The sequence below is a fragment of the Saccopteryx leptura genome, chromosome 13 (genome assembly GCF_036850995.1).
Source record: "Saccopteryx leptura isolate mSacLep1 chromosome 13, mSacLep1_pri_phased_curated, whole genome shotgun sequence".
NCBI lineage: Eukaryota > Metazoa > Chordata > Mammalia > Chiroptera > Emballonuridae > Saccopteryx > Saccopteryx leptura.
This window is the reverse complement of record NC_089515.1, coordinates 18193386-18215600: the sequence shown is the minus strand read 5'-3', so window position 1 is coordinate 18215600 and position 22215 is coordinate 18193386. Positions and strand designations below refer to the sequence as shown.

General features: G+C 40.1%; 1 protein-coding gene across 6 annotated transcripts in view; it reads left to right on the top strand.

Annotated features, from left to right (window-relative positions):
- Nucleotides 1-22215, top strand: part of ADD3 (adducin 3) — a 125109-nt gene that overhangs the window by 87155 nt on the left and 15739 nt on the right. For 5 of the 6 annotated variants that reach the window (XM_066354552.1, XM_066354551.1, XM_066354553.1 and 2 more), the window contains 4 exons: nt 8833-9053; nt 19311-19449; nt 20825-20976; nt 21902-21982. In XM_066354552.1, the coding sequence (XP_066210649.1) occupies nt 8859-9053; nt 19311-19449; nt 20825-20976; nt 21902-21982 (567 nt within the window). In that variant the 5' untranslated portion in view covers nt 8833-8858. Of the gene's footprint in view, nt 1-8832; nt 9054-13372; nt 13427-19310; nt 19450-20824; nt 20977-21901; nt 21983-22215 lie in introns of those variants that run through there. The other variant, XM_066354556.1, reaches the window with a different exon arrangement.

Sequence of the window (22215 nt, the reverse complement as noted above, 5' to 3'; positions counted from 1 at the left end):
AGCCCATGTATGTGAAGTTCAGCAACTAGCACATAGTAAGGACAAGTATGTGTGTTGTTTTAAATGCTCTGATAACCCATCACTCAAGTAAGGAACACCTAGTTATTGTGAGAACCACTAGCTGTTATGAATACTAACCCGTGTCAAGGGTCTTTATCTGCCTCGTTGTCAGACTAGATCAAAGGACACCAGCAGAGTCATAGGATATAAGAACTCGGGAAATCTGAAGGGTCTTTTGAGATAGCACTTTTATTTTGCAGTTTGTCAGGCACTTGTATGATGTAATTGCCTATTTACACAGGAAGAACTGTATCTTATTTGTCATTGTATCCCCACATAGTAGGACCTTGCACATAGTGGATGCTTAGACACTTGTTGAATGAATATTCCATGGCTATTCTAATGCCACACAACTAACTGTTGGTGGAAATGCAAAGAGTTGAGTCCAACAGTTGAGTTAATATTTCCACTTGCTCGGTCTCCTGGCTTATAAAGACTAATACTGAAATCTCAACACGATCCATTACATGCTTTTTTATATCTTATTTTGTTGCCCTTTTATAACCACACCCACCTCTCTCCCTCTTGAGCATTTCTCTCCCCAACTCCTGGCAACCACTAACCTGTTCCCCACTTTTATAATTTTCTCATTTGAAGAATACAGTAAGTCTTCACTTAACAGGATCGATAGGTTCTGCAACTTTAAGCAAAACAACGACAAAACCAATTTTACCATAAGCTAAATTGATATAAACAAAAGTTCCTACAGCATCTCATCAACATTATAATGAGACATTATTTGAAGGCCTGCTGCTGTATGATATAAATGAAGTCACACTCTGTGTAACATTTTGTGATTGCCTTTTTTTTTTAATCAGCATAATTCACTGGAGATTTACTCAGGATGTTGTGTGTATCAGTAATTCATTTCTTTTGATTGTACTTATAATATTCATAGTGTGGATATACTGCAGTTTGTTTAATCATTCACCTGTTAAAAGGACCTCTAGATTGTTTTCAATTTTTCATTGTACAAATTAATCTACTATAAAAATTTGTGTATAGATTTTTGTGTTTTGATATGAAAACATGTTTTCCTTTTTCTAGGTTAAATGACCAGGAGTGTAACTGCTGGGTAATTAATGGTAGTTGCATTATTATTGGTAGTATTATTATTATTTTTAAGAAAATGCCAAAGTGTTTACCACAGTTGCTATACCATTTTACATTCCCACTTGCAATGTATGAGGGATCCAATTTCTCTGCATCTTCTCCAGCATTTGGCGTTATTAATACATATCTTTTTAGCAATTCTGCTACTTGTGTGGTGCTATCTTGTTATTTTAATTTGCATTTCCCTAATGACTAATAATGTTAAACATTTTTTTTATAATAATTTTATTTTTTTAATGGGGTGACATCAATAAATCAGGATACATATATTCAAAGATAACAAGTCCAGGTTATCTTGTCGTTCAATTATGTTGCATACCCATCACCCAAAGTCAGATTGTCCTCTGTCACCTTCTATCTTGTTTTCTTTGTGCCCCTCCCCCTCTCCCTCTCCTATTCCCCCCCCCCCCCCAACCACCACACTCTTATCAATGTCTCTTGAGTTTCACTCTTATCTCCCACCTACGTATGGAATAATGCAGTTCCTGGTTTTTTCTGATTTACTTATTTTGCTTCGTATCATGTTAAACATGTTTTTATGTGCTTATTTACCTTATGTATTAATATATTTTCCTTTATGCTAATTGAATTGTTTTATTATTTTTAACTGTTGAGTTTTTGAGAGTTTGTTATATATTATACATACTAGTCCTTTGTCAGATGTATGGTTCACAATTTTTTTGTCATGATCTGTAGCTTGTCTTTTTATCCTCTTAGAAGGTCTTTGCAGACAAATATTTTAAAATTTAGTGAAGGGAAATATGTGAGTTTTCCTTTATTGATCATGTTTCGGTGCCAAGTCTATAAATTCTTTGCCTGGCCCTAGATTTGAAGATTTTCTCTTAGGCTTTTTTTTTTTTAAGTTTTATAGTTTTACCGTTAAGTGTATGATCCATTCTGAGTTCATTTTTTTATTGTAAAATACATATAACATGAAGTTTACCATTTTAACCATTATAAAGTATTCAATTTAGTGTCATTAAGTATATTTTTAATGCTCTGAAGCCATCACATTCTCTAGATTCAGGTACCTGTTTCATCACCCCAAACAGAAATCTAGTACCATTAAGTGGTTTCTCCCTATTCCTCCTTTCCCTGAATAATAGTACATTATGTGGATGTGCTGCATTTATTGTTTATCCATTCATCAGTTGATGTAATTTGGGTTCATTTCACCTTTTGGCTATTGTGAATAGTGCAACTGTGAACACTTCATGTACAAGATTTTTCTGACATCTCACTTAGCATAATGCTCTTGAGATCCATCCATGTTGTTGAAAATGGAAGGATTTCCTTCTTTTTACAGCTGAATAATATTCAATATTCTGTTGTGTGTAGATCACATTCTAAAAACCCATTCATTCATCAGTGGGCACTTAGGTTGTTTCCATTATCTGGCTATTATAAATAATGCTGCAAATTCTCCCATATTTTTCTGAATTCTGTTTATGTTCAGATGCTTGTGGATCCTAATTTTTTTCAAGGCTTAAAAATACAGTTCAATCTGTAGTACTTGGTGTGCAAAATTGCAGGTAATCAGTTGTGCTTATGATTGATTTAAAATCTATATAAAACTCTTTACTATTCAGCATCTATGTATAGAAGAACACTTAAATGAGAAGTTACTATTCTTATTCTGTATTCTTGTATTAAGTCAAGTTAAGGTATTGGCATAAAAACAGACATATAGATCAATGGAACAGAATAGAGAGCCCAGAAATAAACTCATGTCTTTATAGTCAATTAATATTTGACAAAGAAGGCAAAATCATGCAATAGGTTAAAGATATTCTTCAATAAGTAGTGTTGGGAAAATTGGGCAGATACTTGCAAAAAAATAAAACTAGACCACCTTCTTATAACACAGAGAAGAATAAACTCAAAATGGATTCAAGACTTAAATGTTAGACTCAAAACTGTAGAAATCCTAGAAGAAAACATAGGCAGTAAAATCTTGGACATTTCTAGTAGCAATGTTTTGCTTGATATATTGCCTCAAGCAAGGGAAACAAAAGAAAAAATAAATGGGACTTCATGAAACTAAAATGTTTTTGCACAGCAAATGAAACCATCAATAAAATAAAAAGGCAACCCACTGAATGGGAGACATATTTCACTAATGACACATCTGATAAGGGGTTAATACCCAAAATTATAAAAACTTACAAAACTCAACACTAAAAAAAACAAACAATCCAATTAAAGATGGGCAAAGGACCTGAATAGACACTTCTCCAAAAAGAACATAAAGATGGCCAATAGACATATGAAAAGATGCTCAGTGTTACTAGTCATCAGGAAAATGCAAATTAAAACTGTAATGAGATATCACCTCACACCTGTCAGAATGGCTATCATCAGTAAATCATCAAACAAGTGTTGGTGAGGATGTGGAGAAAAGGGAACCCTCATGCACTCTTGGTGGGAATGCAGACTGGTGCAGCCACTGTGGAAAGCAGTATGGAGTTACCTAAAAAAATTAAAAATGGAACTGCTTTATAACTCAGTGATTTCACTTCTGGGAATATATTCAAAGAAACCAGAAACACTAATGCAAAAGAATATATGCACCCTTATGTTCATTTCAGCATTATTTACAATAGCCAAGATTTGGAAGCAGCCCAAGTGCCCATCAGTAGATGAATGGGTAAAAAAATCTGTGGTACATTTATGCAACAGAATACTATGCAGCCATAAAAAAGAAGGAAAAGTTTACCCTATGCAGCAGTGTGGATGGACCTGGAGAGCATTATGCTAAGTGAATGAAGTCAGTCAGAGAAAGACAAGTACCATATGGTCTCACTTGTGTGTGGAATCTAGTGAGCAAAATAAACTAGCAGTCTGACCTGTGGTGGCGCAGTGGATAAAGTATCAACCTGGAATGCTGAGGTCGCCGGTTCGAAACCCTGGGCTTGCCTGGTCAAGGCACATATGGGAGTTGATGCTTCCTGCTCCTCCCTACCTTCTTTTCTCTAAAATGAGTAAAGTCTTTTAAGAAATAGCAAACAAAATAGAAACAAACTCATAGAGACTAGACTAACAGCTGTGGGACTGGGTGAAAAAATTAAAAGGATTAAGCAAACAAACTCAAAACAAATAAACCTCATAGACACAGACAACAGCACTGTGACTACCAGAGGGAGAGGGAGTAGGGGTGGTGATGGGAGGAGACTTGACTTAGGGAGGGGAACACACAATACAGTATACAGATGGTGTACTATAGAACTGTACACCTGAAACCTACATACGTAATTTTATTAACCAACGTCACCACAATAAATTCAATAAAAAGGAAAAAAGAAAATATAAAGCCAAGTTAAATATGAGCTTTTGAAGTTTTAAAAAGATCAATGTTTTGCATCATTTCTAACCCTATTTCCCTTTTTTGGTATCATTTCAGGATAATTTTAGGATAAATGTCTTAAGCTCCAGTTGTTAAATATTCAGGAAAAAAATGTAAATGAAAAGTTTCAAAATTTTGTAGCCTTCTTATGTTTTATGATATGTGAAATAGTATGTGTCATTGTAACATGAACTAAGAGACAGAAAATTGTGGCTTGGAATATTGCCTAAGACAGAGGCAGTATAAATTGGGACAGGATGTTTAATCCACTGAACCTCTCAATAATCAACCCACACCTCACTGTGTAGCTGCAAAGATATAGTCAGCTGGAAAGGTATAAGAGACAGTATAAACTACAAAGTGTGATACACATATGGTATGCTCTTGTATTATTAAAATGGGTGGTCAATCTTTACCTTTCTCATTTAGTCGATAGCTTTTGCTTATCGATGTTTCACTTATTAGCTTCTTAAACCAGGACTGGAACAATGACATTAATCTACCACCACAGGTGATTAGTTTTTACTGTGTTTTCATAAAATTATTTTATAAATATCAGAAATTCAGTTAGACACAAGATTGTTATCTATCTCTATTCTCAACTAAGCTAAATAGTGCTTTTAGGATTGAGGAATATATAAGAGTCCAACTGAGGGCAGTATATGTGGTCTTTTTTAAAATGACCTAAGCCCATGGCCTACTGTGGTAAACTAAAACAGAATTGATCTCTTTGTTAAGAGACATCCAGTTATTTAATACTCAGTCTGTACTTGGCCATTGAAAAGTCAGCATGACATAAAAAGCTTCTAAGAAAATAAGATTCCAAAGTTAGTTAGGCCTCAAGGCTTCTGATAACCCATCTGGGTATGAAAAAAGAAAAGGTTTTTACAGCTGATTCCCCGTGTACCACATTTTTGGGTAATAGCAACATAATGATAAGAACCATAGGTTGGTAAACCAAACTAATAACAAACTAACTTTTGAAATATATATACAATATGGCCAGGGTCATTCCATTAGTAGTGGATGTTGTATAAAAAGAAGGCAGGGAATCCTGTGAAGAACACATTTAATTATAACATACTCATTCTTTAGTTGTGTTTTCTCTTGGGGTTTTTTGTTGTTGTTGTTGTATTTTTTGAAGTGAGAAGCGGGGAGGCAGAGACAGACTTGTGCATGCACCCAACCGGGACCCACCCAGCATGCCCAGTAGGGGGCAATGCTCTGCCCATCTACGGCATTGCGCCGTTGTAACTGGAGCCGTTCTAGCACCTGAAGCGGAGGCCATGGAGCCGTTCTCAGTACCCCAGCCAAATTCACTCCAATGGAGCCTTGACTGCGGGAGGAGAAGAGAGAGATAAAGAGAAAGGAGAGGCCCTGGCCGGTTGGCTCAGTGGTAGAGCGTCGGCCTGGCATGCAGGGATCCCGGGTTCGATTCCCGGCCAGGGCACACAGGAGAAGCGCCCATCTGCTTCTCCACCCCTCCCCTTCTCTTTCTCTGTCTCTCTCTTCCCCTCCCACAGCGAGGCTTCATTGGAGCAAGGATGGCCCGGGCCTCCCCCCTCCCCCGTTTCCAGCTTCAGAAAAATGCAAAAAAAAAAAGAGAAAGGAGAGGGGGGAGGGGGGAGGCTGAAGAAGTAGAAGGGTGCTTCTTCTGTGTGCCCTGGCCGGGAATCGAACCTGGGACTGCCACACACCGGGCCGACACTCTACCAATGAGCCAACCGGCCAGGGCATCTCTCGGTTTTTAAATTAATGACTTAGGGTGTGGAAGCCTTGATTGTATAAAAGCTTATTTTTTACATTTCCTTCCCTGATTGGTTGCTTTCTGGTCACAAAACCAGAATTTCTTTAAAGCAGTATGATACAAAGTGTTGTAAACCATTTATTCCTGATTTTTTTTGTGTAGTACACTAAAGTAATTTAGATAACTTACAAAATGTTGCATGTCAAATTGATATTGGCAAGAAGGAAACGATTTTAATATGTTATGCAAAAAATGTTTTTAACAGAATGAGTTTACACTTCTAGACCAGAGTTAATGCAAGAATCTTCAGTGTCTTATCATTAGTTTGCATGGGCTTAGTTGGGTCAAGGCTTTAGAGATGAAGTCTGTCACAGAGGACTATTGTTAGAGACAAATTGGTTGTTACTGTGTTTAAAAGGTGAGACCAGATGCCTCTGGTCTTTATCAGGGAGTCAGATCCCTAAAATGAGTGTGACCTCTTTTGCCTTTCCCCTTCTGGAGCTAGAAAAGCATTCCGCTGGGACTTCAAGGCTGTGGAGAATTTGCAGTGTTCTGGGTCCACAGAAACTTCTCTCCTTACTTTTTTTTTTTTTTTTTTTTTGTATTTTTCTGAGGCTGGAAACGGGGAGAGACAGTCAGACAGACTCCCGCATGCGCCCGACCGGGATCCACCCGGCACGCCCACCAGGGGCGATGCTCTGCCCACCAGGGGGCGATTCTCTGCCCCTCCGGGGCATCGCTCTGTCGCGACCAGAGCCACTCCAGCGCCTGGGGCAGAGGCCAAGGAGCCATCCCCAGTGCCCAGGCCATCTTTGCTCCAATGGAGCCTTGGCTGCGGGAGGGAAAGAGAGAGACAGAGAGGAAGGAAGGGGGGGGGTGGAGAAGCAAATAGGCGCTTCTCCTATGTGCCCTGGCCGGGAATCAAACCCGGGTCCCCCGCACGCCAGGCCGACGCTCTACCGCTGAGCCAACCGGCCAGGGCCTCTCCTTAGTTTTTGACATCTATGGAAATATTAATAGAATACTTGGATTGTTTTATAGTTAACTCACTTTATTATGAAGGGATTCTTCCCAGCAGACAAATACTCACTTAAAAAATACTGTTGTATTTTGTTGGCTTTTCTGTTACCCAGTCATTGGTGTTGAACAGGTAGCCTGAATGAAAGTCGACACCTGTAGAGAAAATTGCTTTTGTTTCCTTTTCTTCTTCCTTGTTGCACATTATGCGTTTTCTATACTCAGTTCAAAAGAACACCTAGGGAGAGGAATAGACCAATCAGTGTTCTCCCTTTCTCTTGATGTAGGCTCGCTGCCATATCACTTCTCAGAGTTCGAGGAAGCGTGCCTTAGTTGTCCGTGACTGTTACTCTGTGTCACCCTTAGGTCATTGCTGCTCTTAAGTGTGGTTCAGGATCAGGTGTCAGTCTGCAGACTAAACTGGGACAAGTACAGACCATGATATTACATGTTTAGAAACGTCTTGCAGTTTGACATCGCCAAGACTTCGAAATGCATAATTCTGTACTTTACACAGCTGTTGGCCCAAAGCAAATGGGAGAAAGTTACCATGGGCAATTTGAAAAGTGCCATGCTAGATGACTTTGACTTCTAACAGATCACAGGCAGGGGTGAAGGGGGAATATTTAAATGACTGTCCAGTTGATCTAGTCTAGTTATAGTGGGTAAGGTGCTCAGTTGTAGCAAAGCCCAAATGAATTTGTTTCCCTGTCATAAAATCAAGGATTATCCTAAGTGTCAGTGATAATCATGATAATTAAGTGAATCAGCTGTTCATGTGTTTCCTGAATAATGTATCGTTGTGTCTTACTTGCATTTGAAGCACTATCTGCTGAAGTTATGTAGTCTGGCAACCTTAATACTTCCTACATTTTCCCTGGGAAGTTGTTGAATCATTTAAAAAACTTAAAGCTGTGTTCCTCTCATGTTAGTAAATTGCATTCACTACAAAATGTAGTGGCTATTAAATATGGCCAAAGTTTGATCTAACAAAATCATGACTAAAAGACAAAGGAGAGCCCTACTGACGGTACTCACATATGGTGAAACTTTACAATCTTAGATCTGGCATTTTATTTTTTGATTTTTTGATCATTGCTTTCTTTAAAAATTCAGTAGCAGTTGATGACATTATTATAAATGAACCACAAGTTTCCATTAGCTTTGAAAATTTCAGTTTCCAATTGACCGTTATAATCTAAGATCTTTTAACCTTAATTAAAAAATTGTTCCAATATTTTTTATGAAACTACTTTTTAAAGAAAGCTACAGATCCTGGCCAGGTAGCTCAGTTGGTTAGAACATCAGTCTGATATGCTGAGGTTGCAGGTTCAATCCCCAGTGAGGGCACATTCAAAAACAAGCAGTGAATGCATAAATAAGTGGAACAGCTCTCACTTCCTCTCTCTCTCAAGTCAATAAATAAAGCTATATAAATAAATAAAGCTACCACTGTTATTCTGGGAGGGGGGAGTTCTGCTTGACAAACATATGAATATGAATTTTACCATGAATTTACCACAAACGTCTTTCTTTGTGTTTATTATTACAGATAAGGGGAATCGGCAGGCTGGAAGCATGAGTTCAGATGCCAGCCAAGGTGTGATCACTACTCCTCCTCCTCCCAGCATGCCTCACAAAGAGCGGTATTTTGACCGCATCAATGAAAGTGACCCAGAGTACATCAGGGAGAGGAACATGTCCCCTGACCTACGACAAGACTTCAATATGATGGAACAGAGGAAACGAGTCACTCAGATCCTACAAAGTCCTGTGAGTTGAAATCATTAGAAGGCTATAGTTTTTCTTCTTCTTTGGAAACCTTGATATGAGGTAGGAAGTATTTTAACTCGCAGCTCAGAAGAGAGGTGGAGGAAGAGGGACCACCTCCCCCCCCATCTTGCAGAGGAAAATGAACACCTAATTTACATATTAATTTGCAAAGCTTTAATAACAAACTAGTATTGTCTTGGGGGCATAGATTTTCTTGGTATGATTTCTATATGTGACGCTTCCTAAAAGGAGAAAGATGCCCTTGAGCTCCAGGACACTGCGTGTCTGTGAAGAAATGTAAGGCCCGACGGAGGCTTTAGGACCGAGAAGGGGGAGTCAGGTGCATCTCCTGCCCATACTGCCTTCCTCTTTGCGTGCCTTGGCGCTCAGAGGAGCATAGGAAGACTTGAGGTTTTTGAAGTCTGTGATTTGGCAGCCTCATGTTACAGACACAAAATGCTGGCACACAGATATACATACATACAAACTAACTAGATTAGAAGCGGAGTATAATCTAAAGCTGAACATTCTGTCTGCACAGTAATGTCCAGACTATGAATCATATTCGAGTGATTTGTTAGTTTTCTTACCTTTGGTGGAATTGCAAAGATCACATATGAGTGATAGAAAATGAGAGAACAACTTAATTAAAGATGCAAAATTCATAATTTTATGCAATGAAGGTCATGGGTCTTTAAGGCAGGAGAGTTCGGCACATACAAACACATGATGCCCAGGTTAGGGTTATATTGGGTTTCCAGCTTGGGCACTAAAATAAGCACCAAGGCACAGAAGTGCCTGGGGCGGTCCTGGTAAATAGTTTTGTTGCCCTTGTGAATTCAATCACAGAGGTTAAGTCCGAAGCCAAAGGGGAATTCCACTCTGAGTAAGTCTCCTGTACCCGTGGCCTAGATAAAAGCCAGTGCACTAGGAAAGCAGTGCAAGCTTTGAGGAATTTAAGTGTAGTTTCAATTTAAAGCTACCATTTAAAGAAACCCTTTTCCAATGGAAAGGAGATTACCAGAGACTTCACCATCAGGGAGTAATGTTAAGTACCTTCTTTTATACAAACCTGAGTTTCTGTGTTTAGAAATACTTGACAGGCATGCTAATTTTTGGACCAAAATATTTCCTATTCTTAAGAAACCCCACTTTGAAGATCTAACTTATTAGCCAAATAATTATGTAACATATAGTATGAAGTAACTGAAAGAACGAGACCAAGTTCAGATTTTGTTCAGGATTGTTAAATATTGAGATTTCTTGGGGAAGTGCTCCAAAGAGGACCACTCAGTTCCAACTGTGAAGTTGAAAAGGGAAAAGTACTAACCTACATTTCCATGCGAGGGTTTTTGTTTTATAATTTTCCCTACTAAACTAAAGACATCATAACTTTGAGTAGATTATCTAATTTTTTAATACTTATGTATTCTCATTTGTAACTGGATTAAAAGTATCAAAAAAAGTATCAAATTTACTTACATCTTGGAAACCTTAATAAAATAATGGGAAAGGGCATATATATAGATTATTTCCATATTTATGTAGCAAGAGTGATGATCTTCGGGCCAGAGAGAACAAAGAAGGTTTAAAAGAATTTTGAATTGATCTTTTTTTTCCCTAGATCTGTGCTAGTGAATCTTGTTTGTGAAAGTGTAAAATTTTGTCTCCCTGCTATGTTTAACACAAACTTTGCACCAAAGGAAATTATATATAGCGGCCTTTGTTAGTTACCTATTGCAAAATAACAAATTACCCCAAAACTTAGCAGCTTAAAACAACAGGCTATAATGATCTCATCGTTCCTGTGAGTCAGGAGTTTAGGAGCAGCATAGGTGAGTGGTTCTGGCTCAAGGTCTGTCATGAAGGTGCAGTCAAAACATCAGCCAGGGCTGCTGTCACCTTAAGGTGTGACTGGCCCAGAGATTTGTCCTTCAGATGAGTCACCCACACAGGTATTGGCAGAAGGCCACAGTCCTCGCCATGTGAACCTTTACCTGGGCCTGTTTGGATGTTCTCTTCCAGAGTCAGAATCTGAGAGCGAGCAAACAGGAGGCTGCAGTGCCTTTTATGACATTAAACCTATCAGCCCTACCCTATTTCTTAGAGGTGAGTTAATTAGTTCAGCTCCTACTCAAGAGGAGAGGAATTAAGCTCACTTCTTTCAGGGGAGCATTGTTCACTCTCTGGTCATGATCTATTTTAAAAGCACTATAGTCTGCCATGGTTATTTACCTTCCTCTCACGTGCAGAATACACTCACCCTCCCCTAGCACCTTGCAGAGTTCTCATTGCGCTACCACGTTAGCCTGAGTCCAGAATCTCATCTAAATCTGGTCCAGGTGCAGACAGTGCTCCTTGGGTATGACTCCTTAGGTACAGCTCCTCCTCTCAATCTATTGACCTAAAAACTAGAGACAAGTTACCTGTCCCCCACCGCACTCAGTGATGGGCCAAGGATAACTAACTGCTTTAACATTCCTGTTAAAAGGGGGGGAAATTGGATTACAAAGCAGTAACTCGTCTACAGCAATTCTGAAATCCATCTGGGCAGATGTTTGGAAGTTTCCCTGATGAGAACTCAGTCCTTCTGCTTACTAAGGGGAGTCTCCTTAGCTTCTGGCTCAACCCCGCTGGGCTTTTGGTTCTATCCTCTGAATCATCATTCCTTTTCCTTGAAAGGTAGCTTGTGTTTGCAACTGTTTTTTCTCAACCTGCTTCTTTCTTGTAGAGGTTTTGGTATTCAAAGACCTCTTTTATTTTTGTACCATCTTTGTTCCTGTAAGCCCAAGCTTGCATTGTTTCTACCACTATAACTCTCTTAAAACCCATGGGTCTCCTATGAGTATTGGGGTTTACTCTGTTAGACACAAGTTGTAACCAAAAATGATAAAAGTCAAAGATATTTCTTTTTTTTTCTTTTTCATTTTTTTGAAGCTGGAAACAGGGAGAGACAGTCAGACTCCCGCATGCACCCGACCGGGATCCACCCAGCACGCCCACCAGGGGCGACGCTCTGCCCACCAGGGGGCGATGCTCTGCCCATCCTGGGCGTCGCCATGTTGCGACCAGAGCCACTCTAGCGCCTGAGGCAGAGGCCACAGAGCCATCCCCAGCGCCCGGGCCATCTTTGCTCCAATGGAGCCTTGGCTGCGGGAGGGGAAGAGAGAGACAGAGAGGAAAGCGCGGCAGAGGGGTGGAGAAGCAAATGGGCGCTTCTCCTGTGTGCCCTGGCCGGGAATCAAACCCGGGTCCTCCGCACGCTAGGCCGACGCTCTACCGCTGAGCCAACCGGCCAGGGCAAAAGTCAAAGATATTTCTGATCAATATTTGTAAGAAACAGATCTGTAGGCCTTCTATTTAAAATGGTGAATTCATTTGGAAAGAAAGGAAATCAGGAGAGAAATTACCAGAAGCGAAGTGTAATACTTCTTTTTATTAAGTGCTTACTGTGTGCGAGATCCCTGTTATATATCAAACCGTATTGAATGCGATGAGTAAACTGGTGTAGCTAGAGATTTTGTAATTGCAGTAGAGAGAATCCACAGCTTTGCTTTGGCCAGTATACTCCTCGTTCATATGTCTTTGGAGACCCTACATTGTCATTTAGTCCCTTGTCTCAAAATGAAGTGTTCATGGCAAACCACTGGAATTAAACGATGCCTCATCAAAGTTAGAAGCATGGAAGTTGAAAAATAACAGCACATTGTGCATAGTAGATATTTAATAAATTCTGAATATATGAATGAATAGATATATGAATAGCTGGGTGAGCTTTGAGTCATTAAACACTTGACTGTGTCCAACAAATAGGACTGTCGTCCTAATGAACTTGACTGCTTAATATGTAAAACAATTGGTGGGCTTCAGAAAAAGAGTGAAAGTTCTTAAGCCTTAGGCTGGATGGCAGAAGTGTGTGATGTTAATCTGAAAGACAGCCCGACAGGAGTGTAGGTGGTGGGAGTTCAGGAACAATGCACACTAAACTTCTTAATAATAGGGCGATTTGAAATGCTACAAGCTTATTTTGAATATAAGAGAAACTTCCAAGATATATACATTTTAGAGTATCACTATGATTAAGGCCTAAAATGTTGATGGCACCTTAATTAGAATAATTGGTCAAAATCACCATGATTTATCTGGGCACTTTAGAAATTTAAGATGCAAGTATTCTTTATTAACTGTTTGCATTTTTATTATATACCAACTTCAAGAAAAGATATAATTCTAACCTTCACCTTCATATTAAGACTTAGATACAGGAGAAAGACCATCCAGAAGAAAATTTGGTTTATTTGTTTTTTCTCCTTCAACAGGACCAGTGGTAATCTATTTCCAAATGAATACATTTCTTAATGGAGAATTTCTAAGTAAGTTTGTTATGCTCCTAATCCCTCTTTAGGAGAGATCTAATAACATAATTTCAGGGTGCCTTGGGAGCAGCGAATCTGTAATCGTTTTTTCTTTTTGCTCCAATTTTTCTCTCTAATAGTTATTATGAGATATAGAACATCCCCATGTGGATATTTTAAATCCATCTCTGATATTTATCAGTATTATTACCTAGTTTCAGTGAATTAGAGATCCCTTATATATCAGTTTATATGCTATTTTTTGCCTTAATTGAAAAAATTGCATCAAATCAGTTTCATTTATCAAAATGGTCCTCTTTTGTGATTTAAAAAAATCTTAACATCTGTTGCCACTTTCTCCTGAAAATTCTGACCTTCGATGCAAAAAGCCTTAAGATCTGATATTTCAAGTTAATTCTACTAGTATAAGTGAATATGTATTGTATGTACTTAAAAGCACACTCTTACCCTATATGAATCTCAAATCTCTGAATCTTTCATGATGTTTTGTTTATTTTTATCCATACCTTATGCATTCAAAGTTGACAGGATCACTCCCTCAATATCGATATAGATGTATAAAATAAAAGGCACGAGATTCAGATAAGGCTTTTAAGGCACCTTCTCTCTAATGTAAACATTTTGTTTTCTCCTTGTAATTTTTTATCATACTTTTTAGACATGTGTTTGATAAGGGAGCTGTCCAAACTATAATAACTCTGGGGACAAACCAAGTTTTCAAGTATAATTTGTTTTGAGTTGAAGAATTAAATGGCTTTTTAAAAATTTAGAAAATTCGGAGTCATTTCTTACTTGACAAAAGAAAAAGATGAATTTCTCCCATTAGATAATGGGCAGGCCTAGTTGCACAGAAGGAGTTTCTCATTCAAGTGATAGACCAATAAGACTGTTTTCTAGAGCTTCAAATTCTAGTACTGATAACCTGTGAAATGGATCTTTGCTATCTACCATTAACTCAGGATTGAGATCAGATTCTTTTTTATTTCCTTATATCAAGAAAAATAAGAAGAAAACTCTTAATATTTCACTAATTGAACACTAGACACTCGGGGAGACTAGGAATGTGAAAGCCAGCCCCCACCATCAATATTGTGGGAATGTAGAGTAAATCACATCTTATGGTAGATACCCTAGGTTCGTGATGGTGAACCTTTTTATAAAAACTGCCCACTTTTGCAGTGCTGGTCAACCTGGTCCCTCCCGCCCACTAGTGGGCTTTCCAGCTTTCATGGTGGGCCAATCATGGCACTGTTTGGTTGCTCTGCTACCGCCCACCATAAAAGCTGGAGCACCCAGTTGACCAGCACTGCAAAAATGGTCAGTTTTTAAAAAAGGTTCGCCATCACAGCCCTAGGCAGATGTTAAAGAATTCAGAATGGGGTGGAAAGAGACGGAACATGGAGATCCTAACTGGGGTGATCAAAGGAGAAACTTCAAGAAGAGGTGGCATTTAAGATGAATGTTGAATAAAGGGTAATTCATTAGTAGAGAAACGATGGCAGCCAACATTTTCATTTGATGGAATATAGTGAGCAAGGGTGGAAAAGTACAAGTTGTGATCAGTTAATGCTTGGTGAACCTTCCAGGCTAGACGAGAGCACAAGGTAGTAATGGTAGATACAGACAAAAAATTACATAACAGCTTGCAGAGGTCCTGGAGTAATACCAGCCTCTTTTGGTCCAGGTTAGGGGTCAGCCCATTTTTCTCATCATTTCCAGTTTTAATCTGTTTATACAATTTTTCATTCATACATATATGCATGCAGTGGTTGTTTTAGTCCTGGGTATGTGACATTGAGAAACTCACTTAACTTGATCTTCAGTTTCCTTGTTGGTGAAATGAATCTCATCCAGTTGTGACAAATAACAGAAAAGGGTGTGGTACAATACCTCGCATATAATAGGTGAATATTTTGGTGAAACTTGTATACGTCAAGTTGTATACAATATTGCTAATTGAAAACATTTCATGCTTTTGTGGCAGCACTTTGCAGATTATAATCATAATTCTTCAACTGCATTTGGGGTTTTGAAGTATCAAAGAATCTTGTCACACTGATGGCACCCTGGTGTGTTTACTCACATTCGTACACTCATGTATTCAAGGCGTAACAACCCCGTCTTCCTCCCTGCTCTTCTGTATCTGAGGTGGCAGCCACAGTTCATGCTGCGGTATTGTATATGTGTTGTTGGATCTTTTAACCTGACTTCTCTACTGGAGACGGCCGGGAATGGTTGGCTTTCCCGGCTTCAGAAGCCCAGGTGTGACCTGCTGCACTGCTCTAAGTTAGCTCCTTCCACTGTGAGGGACAGAACTGGCTGTAACAGGCCGTGTGCTCCAGGCTCATCCTCATCTGCTGCTGGATAATTTTTTTGCTCTGTCATTTCAGCCTAATGCTCTAACCTAGCCTAAGAGCAGCCTTATTAGTTGTATGCAGTTTCATTGATACACTCATCTCTGATAAAAGTAGAAAAAGATCACGTGCCCAACTAAGAATCCAGACTGCAATTTTTGTTTCATTATGTATTAGCCGTGCAACCTTGAGCAAACCATTGTCTCAGGATTAGGCAATTCAGAATCAACTACAAAGGACTATTTGTTAACATTGGATTTTAGTAGAAATATGACTAATTATCCATCATAAAGATAAGGAAAACCTTTATTTTTTAATATTTTAATGAAAGTGTAATAAGTTTATTGATATGTTTTGAAAACCAGCTGAGGTAGTTTTATATTGGTAGTAATTTTTACACTAACTTTTATGACTTGGGCAATTATTTGAATAATATTTCAAAAATATTTGAAACATTAAAAGTGAGTTATGAATGTCATGACAAAAATATTAAATCATTTGGTATAGAAGAAATTTTATCTGTTGAAGCACTGTCACCTATATAAAAAGGCTGGGAAATCTCACTGACTTTGAAATTTTCCTTCTATTACATGTTACAGAAGCTATTTACTAGCCTTGAAGGAGGAAGTCATATTTTTCTCCTAATTGATTACAGAAGGGCTTATACATTTCCCCGTGTGAGACCATGGATCACCCCAGAGTTTAGGATGGTACTCACCATAGTGTGGGATATATAGTGAAAAAAACATTTTCACTAATGAAAAATGCATTTGACTTGAGTCCTTGCCTCTGACACTTGACAGCAATGTGACCTGGGACAAACTTTTCAACCTTTCTTATTTAGCTTTCTCATCTCGGCCAGCAGAAACTTCTCATCAGTTTCACAATAGTTGTGATTCTCTTGAGCAACTGGTTTATTTTAATTTTAAAGCCACTATAAATCAGTATACTGAGCAGACTGTTTTGATCCATATTGACTGCTAGCAAATTTAACTAAAATTTGACCCATCTCCAACAAATGTATACAATTTTATAGCATGCACTTTGTATCTTAACTGCTTTCCTGGCTCTGTCTAAACTCCTTATACTTCTATTTAGCTTGACTTTTCTAACCTATATTTAATTTAATTTAGCATTTTAATCTATAATATCTGCCTTCGGTTAACAACATTCAATAAAATAAATAATGCCTACTTTTCAGAGCTATTGTAATGTGAATAATGAGTGATATAATAGGTATCCTTAATTTGTTTTGGGGTGGGGGTTTTTTGGGTTTTTTTGCTGAATCAAAGAATATTGGTTATAGCCTCTTTGAACTGAGGAATATTTAAATAGAATCTGGTTTTAAAGAGATGGTCAAGTTTCAGACGAGCAGATTGGCCCATTGTCAGGTGTCTAGAAGTTTTCTGTAGTTTGTGTAAAGAAATGAGTATGTCTGGAAGATTCTTTTCTTTTTAGCCTTAAACATGGTAGAATACTCATGTTACTCATCCATGGAGGCACCTGTCCATCTTATATATATACTGCTCACAACTGCTTTATGTTCACAAGGTCTTAGATATGTTTTGTCGGAGTTTTCTGGTAAGGGAAAAGTGCCTTTGTAGGTGAGATTTTATAGGATAGTTTCTCTGGTTTAAATCATGTATTTAAATGAGCTAGATACAGATAATGAAATGAAATGTTTAGAATTTTTATAATTGCATTAAAGATTTTCATCTAACAAGCCTTGAAGCTGGAAAAGAAAAACCATATTTAACCGGTGTCAACTGCTCCATGAACTCAGAATTCAACTATGGTCACAGCTAGTATATTTTAAATGAATCACACAAATGTCCACCTACTATATTAGTGGAAAATACAGTATCCTCCTCTTGGACTTTCTGTTTTCCCCTAAATTGTCCTGGGGACTGCAGTGGCTTCCACAGTCCAAAAGGGTTCATCAGTGGCTTCCCTATCCAAGATATGGTGTGCACATCTGTCCGCATAGGTGGAAGAAGAGTGGCACCAACATCTGCAGCCCACCTTCCTGCCATATTGTGGTGGTGGTGAGAACGACCTCCCCTGTTTACCAGGTGGTGCAGGTCCACTGCGGACCCCGATGCCTGTGCAGCCCACCATGGTGCATGGAGAAAGGATGGCCTCCCTGTCCTGTCCGGCGCTCAGCTCGCGTAGGGTGTTCCAAAATGGGCTGTGATTGGGTTCCCCGGATCACAGCTCTCAGCACTCAGCTCTCTCCGTTCATATCACAGATGCCTCTCAGCTGTGCTTCAAAAAGCAGTGCAAGCAGCGTCAGTTCTGGTCCTGCCGCCGCATAGCCTCGGAACCACATTTCCCTTCCCACCACGAGCCCTATGCCAGTATTTAAAAAAGAAAAAAAAGTTCTTCTTTCTGGAAACCTTTAAGTTATTCAGCCTACTCTTAAGCAGGCACCCCAGGGGATCTGATTCCCAGCTCCAAGAAAAAGGCCACTCCCAGTGACTCAAGATGCTGCCTTCTGAGGAATATTTCCCCGTGATTTCCAGGGCTTCATGGCTTCTCCTCTTGGAGGCAGTGATTCCAAAGCAATTGTCTACCTTCTCCCTCTTAGGAGAAGGGGGGGGGGGGGGTAGAAGCTTCCAGCAGGGGTATTCTCTACGTGTAAACAATCTCAAATGGAAGAGCATGCTTTAGATGATTTATATTGCAAGAGCTATTTTTTTAAATGAATGACAATAGACATGAGCAAGAGAACAAATGTTGAATTTAATAAAATAAGTGTTGGTTGGGTGTGATGGTAAAACCAGTGATTTCAACTAACGTGAAAAAGATTGGGGGAGGTTTCTAATGATCGATCACTCAAGGGACGCCAGAATAGAGATTTTTCTCTTACTGTTCAGGATTTTTACCTATATAAACACTTCCTGCCCTCCCTACACACCCCCAAAAAGAAAAAAGATGCCGCAGAACCCCCGAACAGGAGCATGCAGCATCGACGCTGGGGACATGTTCTTCCTTAGCACGGCGTTGCAGAAGGGGGAGTCATCTGTTCCCAGCTCCCTGTGATCTTGTCAGTGTGCTTTCCGAGCCCGTGGTGGAGGCGCTGCCCTGACTTCCTGTGACTGAGTGAAGCTTGCTGGGAGGCACTCTGTGACAAGTCACACCCATGCAAATAGAGACTGTTCAGCCCCCGCAGGACAACGCATGGGTCCCTCCTAGTTACCAGCCCACATCTGGTGCTCTCATTGCAAATCATTAAAAGAGTTGCTTTTACTCCACTTCTGCTTGTCTATTGTAGATGTTATCTAGCTCATTTCCTTTGAGATTAAGAATGTCTCAGAATTTTTTTCTCCCTTGAAAGCAAGCTTCTTGCTGATTCTTCCCATGCTTTAATTTTGTTATTTTGTGTTTTCTATTGATATTAAAATACAGTAGATGAAATCTATTCAAAGGCGGGATGGGTGAAAGATTGATCATATCAGAGCGAGTTGTGTTGGGTTGTTCTGCTCCGAGGGCGATGTCTGCTCAGTGGCTGTTTCTGTGTGTTGCAGGCCTTTCGGGAAGACCTGGAGTGCCTTATTCAAGAACAGATGAAGAAAGGCCACAACCCAACCGGATTGCTAGCGTTACAGCAGATTGCAGATTACATCATGACCAATTCCTTTTCGGGCTTTACTTCACCTCCCCTCAGTATGTCAGTTTTAGAAAGTTTATAAAATTATAATTTTATCTCTACTTTGAACACTGTACATCTCTTACAGCATATTGTGCTCTGGTTCAGTCCTAAGCTTAACCATTTAACGCTAGAGTAACATAGTATTAGAATCTCTTACTTTTTTATATCAACAAAGCATTTAGTAGACTTTGTGAGGATTACAAAATAGTTATCAGATGTGGCCCTGGCCGGTTGGCTCAGCGGTAGAGCGTCGGCCTAGCGTGCGGAGGACCCGGGTTCGATTCCCGGCCAGGGCACATAGGAGAAGCGCCCATTTGCTTCTCCACCCCTCCGCCGCGCTTTCCTCTCTGTCTCTCTCTTCCCCTCCCGCAGCCAAGGCTCCATTGGAGCAAGGATGGCCCGGGCGCTGGGCATGGCTCTGTGGCCTCTGCCTCAGGCGCTGGAGTGGCTCTGGTCGCAATATGGCGACGCCCAGGATGGGCAGAGCATCGCCCCCTGGGGGGCAGAGCACCGCCCCTGGTGGGCGTGCCGGGTGGATCCCGGTCGGGCGCATGCGGGAGTCTGTCTGACTGTCTATCCCCGTTTCCAGCTTCAGAAAAAAGAAAAAAAAAAAAAAAAAAAAAAAAAAAAAAAAAAGAAGAAGATAATGTTAAGTAAAATGAGAAAGGAACATAATGGAGGACTGAGCTTTGGGGGGAGAGCCGCAGTTTGGGGGGCAGGGGATGCAGGAAGAAGGGGATGAGAAATTGCTGAAGGAGAATGAGAAGCGGGTGGAAAGGGAACAAGAGACCCAGGACGGTATCCAGCAGGCCTGGGGAGGACTTCCAGGGAGAGGCGGTACATGTGTCCCAGGGAACGGAGACCGAAAAGCTGAGCTGAGCTGAGCGACGAGTCATTAGAGACCAAGACGTGATTTTGTTTGGTGGTGGTAGAAGCCAGACCCTGTTTAAATGTATTCTTTTCCATCTAAATATACTTTGGTTAAATAAAAGTGAAAGGAAATATTTTTAAAATAGCTTTCCATTGTGATCTTTCCATCATAAAATGAGCAATAACATCAGTATTGATGACACTTTGCCTGCTGGGTCATGAGACCGTTTCTCCAGTGGGGCGAGCCTCACTCCCTGGCCAGTGCTAGTTTCCTCAGTGGGGCGAGCCTCACTCCCTGGCCAGTGCTAGATGAAACAGCAAAGAAAGCAGCGGATATGCGTTTTGCTCTCAGGGCATTTCTCTGCAGGAAGGTAAGCTAATGAAACATTGTGTGGGCAAAGTTTCAGGTCATTCTTCATAAGGCCAGACACTCTCAGACTCAGGCTGCTTCCTGGCAACTAATTTTCAGGTAAGGGATTCCTAGACCTGAAACTCGCTCCACAGTTGTTCCTCTCTTAGGTCTCGGCATGGTCACACCGATTAATGACCTTCCTGGGGCGGACACATCCTCCTACGTGAAGGGAGAGAAACTCACTCGTTGTAAACTTGCCAGCCTGTACAGACTTGCCGACTTGTTTGGATGGACACACCTGTCGAATACATACATCTCAGTGAGTTCTTTGGCTTTCTATTCCCTTTTTTTTTTTTTTTTTTAATCCTAACTAGAAGGCAACTTTACTTTTCTCACCTCTACTCAGCATTCCAGTTTTCATATTTGATTCTCTAAACCAGGGTTAGGCATGTCATAGCCTAATCCTGATTTAAACCTTATCTCTAAGGGGGAAGCTGCCATTACCCCAACTTCTCCATTTACTATCTAAGGGGGGCCTTTTAATGCAGCCCAGCTGCAGAACCTATACAGGAAGGAGTCCTACTCGCACAGTCTTCCCTCTCTGTGTTAACTCTGTCTGAGCGTCAGTGACACTAGAAGGGTACTTGGGGCAGGGAGAATAGAGGGGTCAGGGACGTGTCCTCCCTGATCTTAAATGTATCTTCCCATTCGTGATCAGCTTGTTTTCATGTTGCCACACTTGATAGCAAGACAATATTTGGAAGCAAAAAAATACCGGTATGAAGATACTGAGTGATGGCACCAGCCCCGATGCTGTGGGGCAGCTCTGCCCCAGCCGGGCCGTTCCCAGGTCCGCCTTCATTCCTTCCTAGGAAGAGCCATGCTCTTTGCGCTGCCTCTTGACCTTCATTTCCATGTTGTCAATGATGAATGCAGTCATTTCGACATTCAGTTGAATAATACTGGTATTTGTTTTTGCATGAATGTAGCAGACCCTGAGCAACCTTAGAACCCCCAAAATAGCTCTTAGGCAAGTCCAATAAATGAGAAACTTGTATCAGAATTTTTAGCAAGACCTTGAGGTTTGAGGGACGAAAACCTTTTGGGGAAAGTTTCATGTTGCACTTCTTTAATGTCTGCTTTTTCTTTCTCCTCCAGATCTCTTACATTTATTCCTAGTCATGTTTATACTGCAAAATACGAGCACCTCACAGTAATTCCCTATTTTTGTTTCTTTCTAACAGGTAAGAATAAGTAAGGAGCAAGACCACATTATAATAATTCCCAGAGGCCTGTCTTTTTCTGAAGCCACAGCCTCCAATTTGGTATAACCTTTGTTCCTGTGTCACTGTTTCTGTGCTTCCTTTTCTTTCTGACAGTTATTTAGCTTTTAATACAGGATGGAACAGTACAAGGTATGGATGGAAAAACATTTCCTAGCGAACAGGGAAAAGTTTGGGAAGTAATGCTGGTTTGTAAGAAAAGCTTTAGTGTTCAAAATAAACGGTAGTTGAAGAGACTTAGAATGAGTTGATCTTATCAGTTAACCTATCCATGT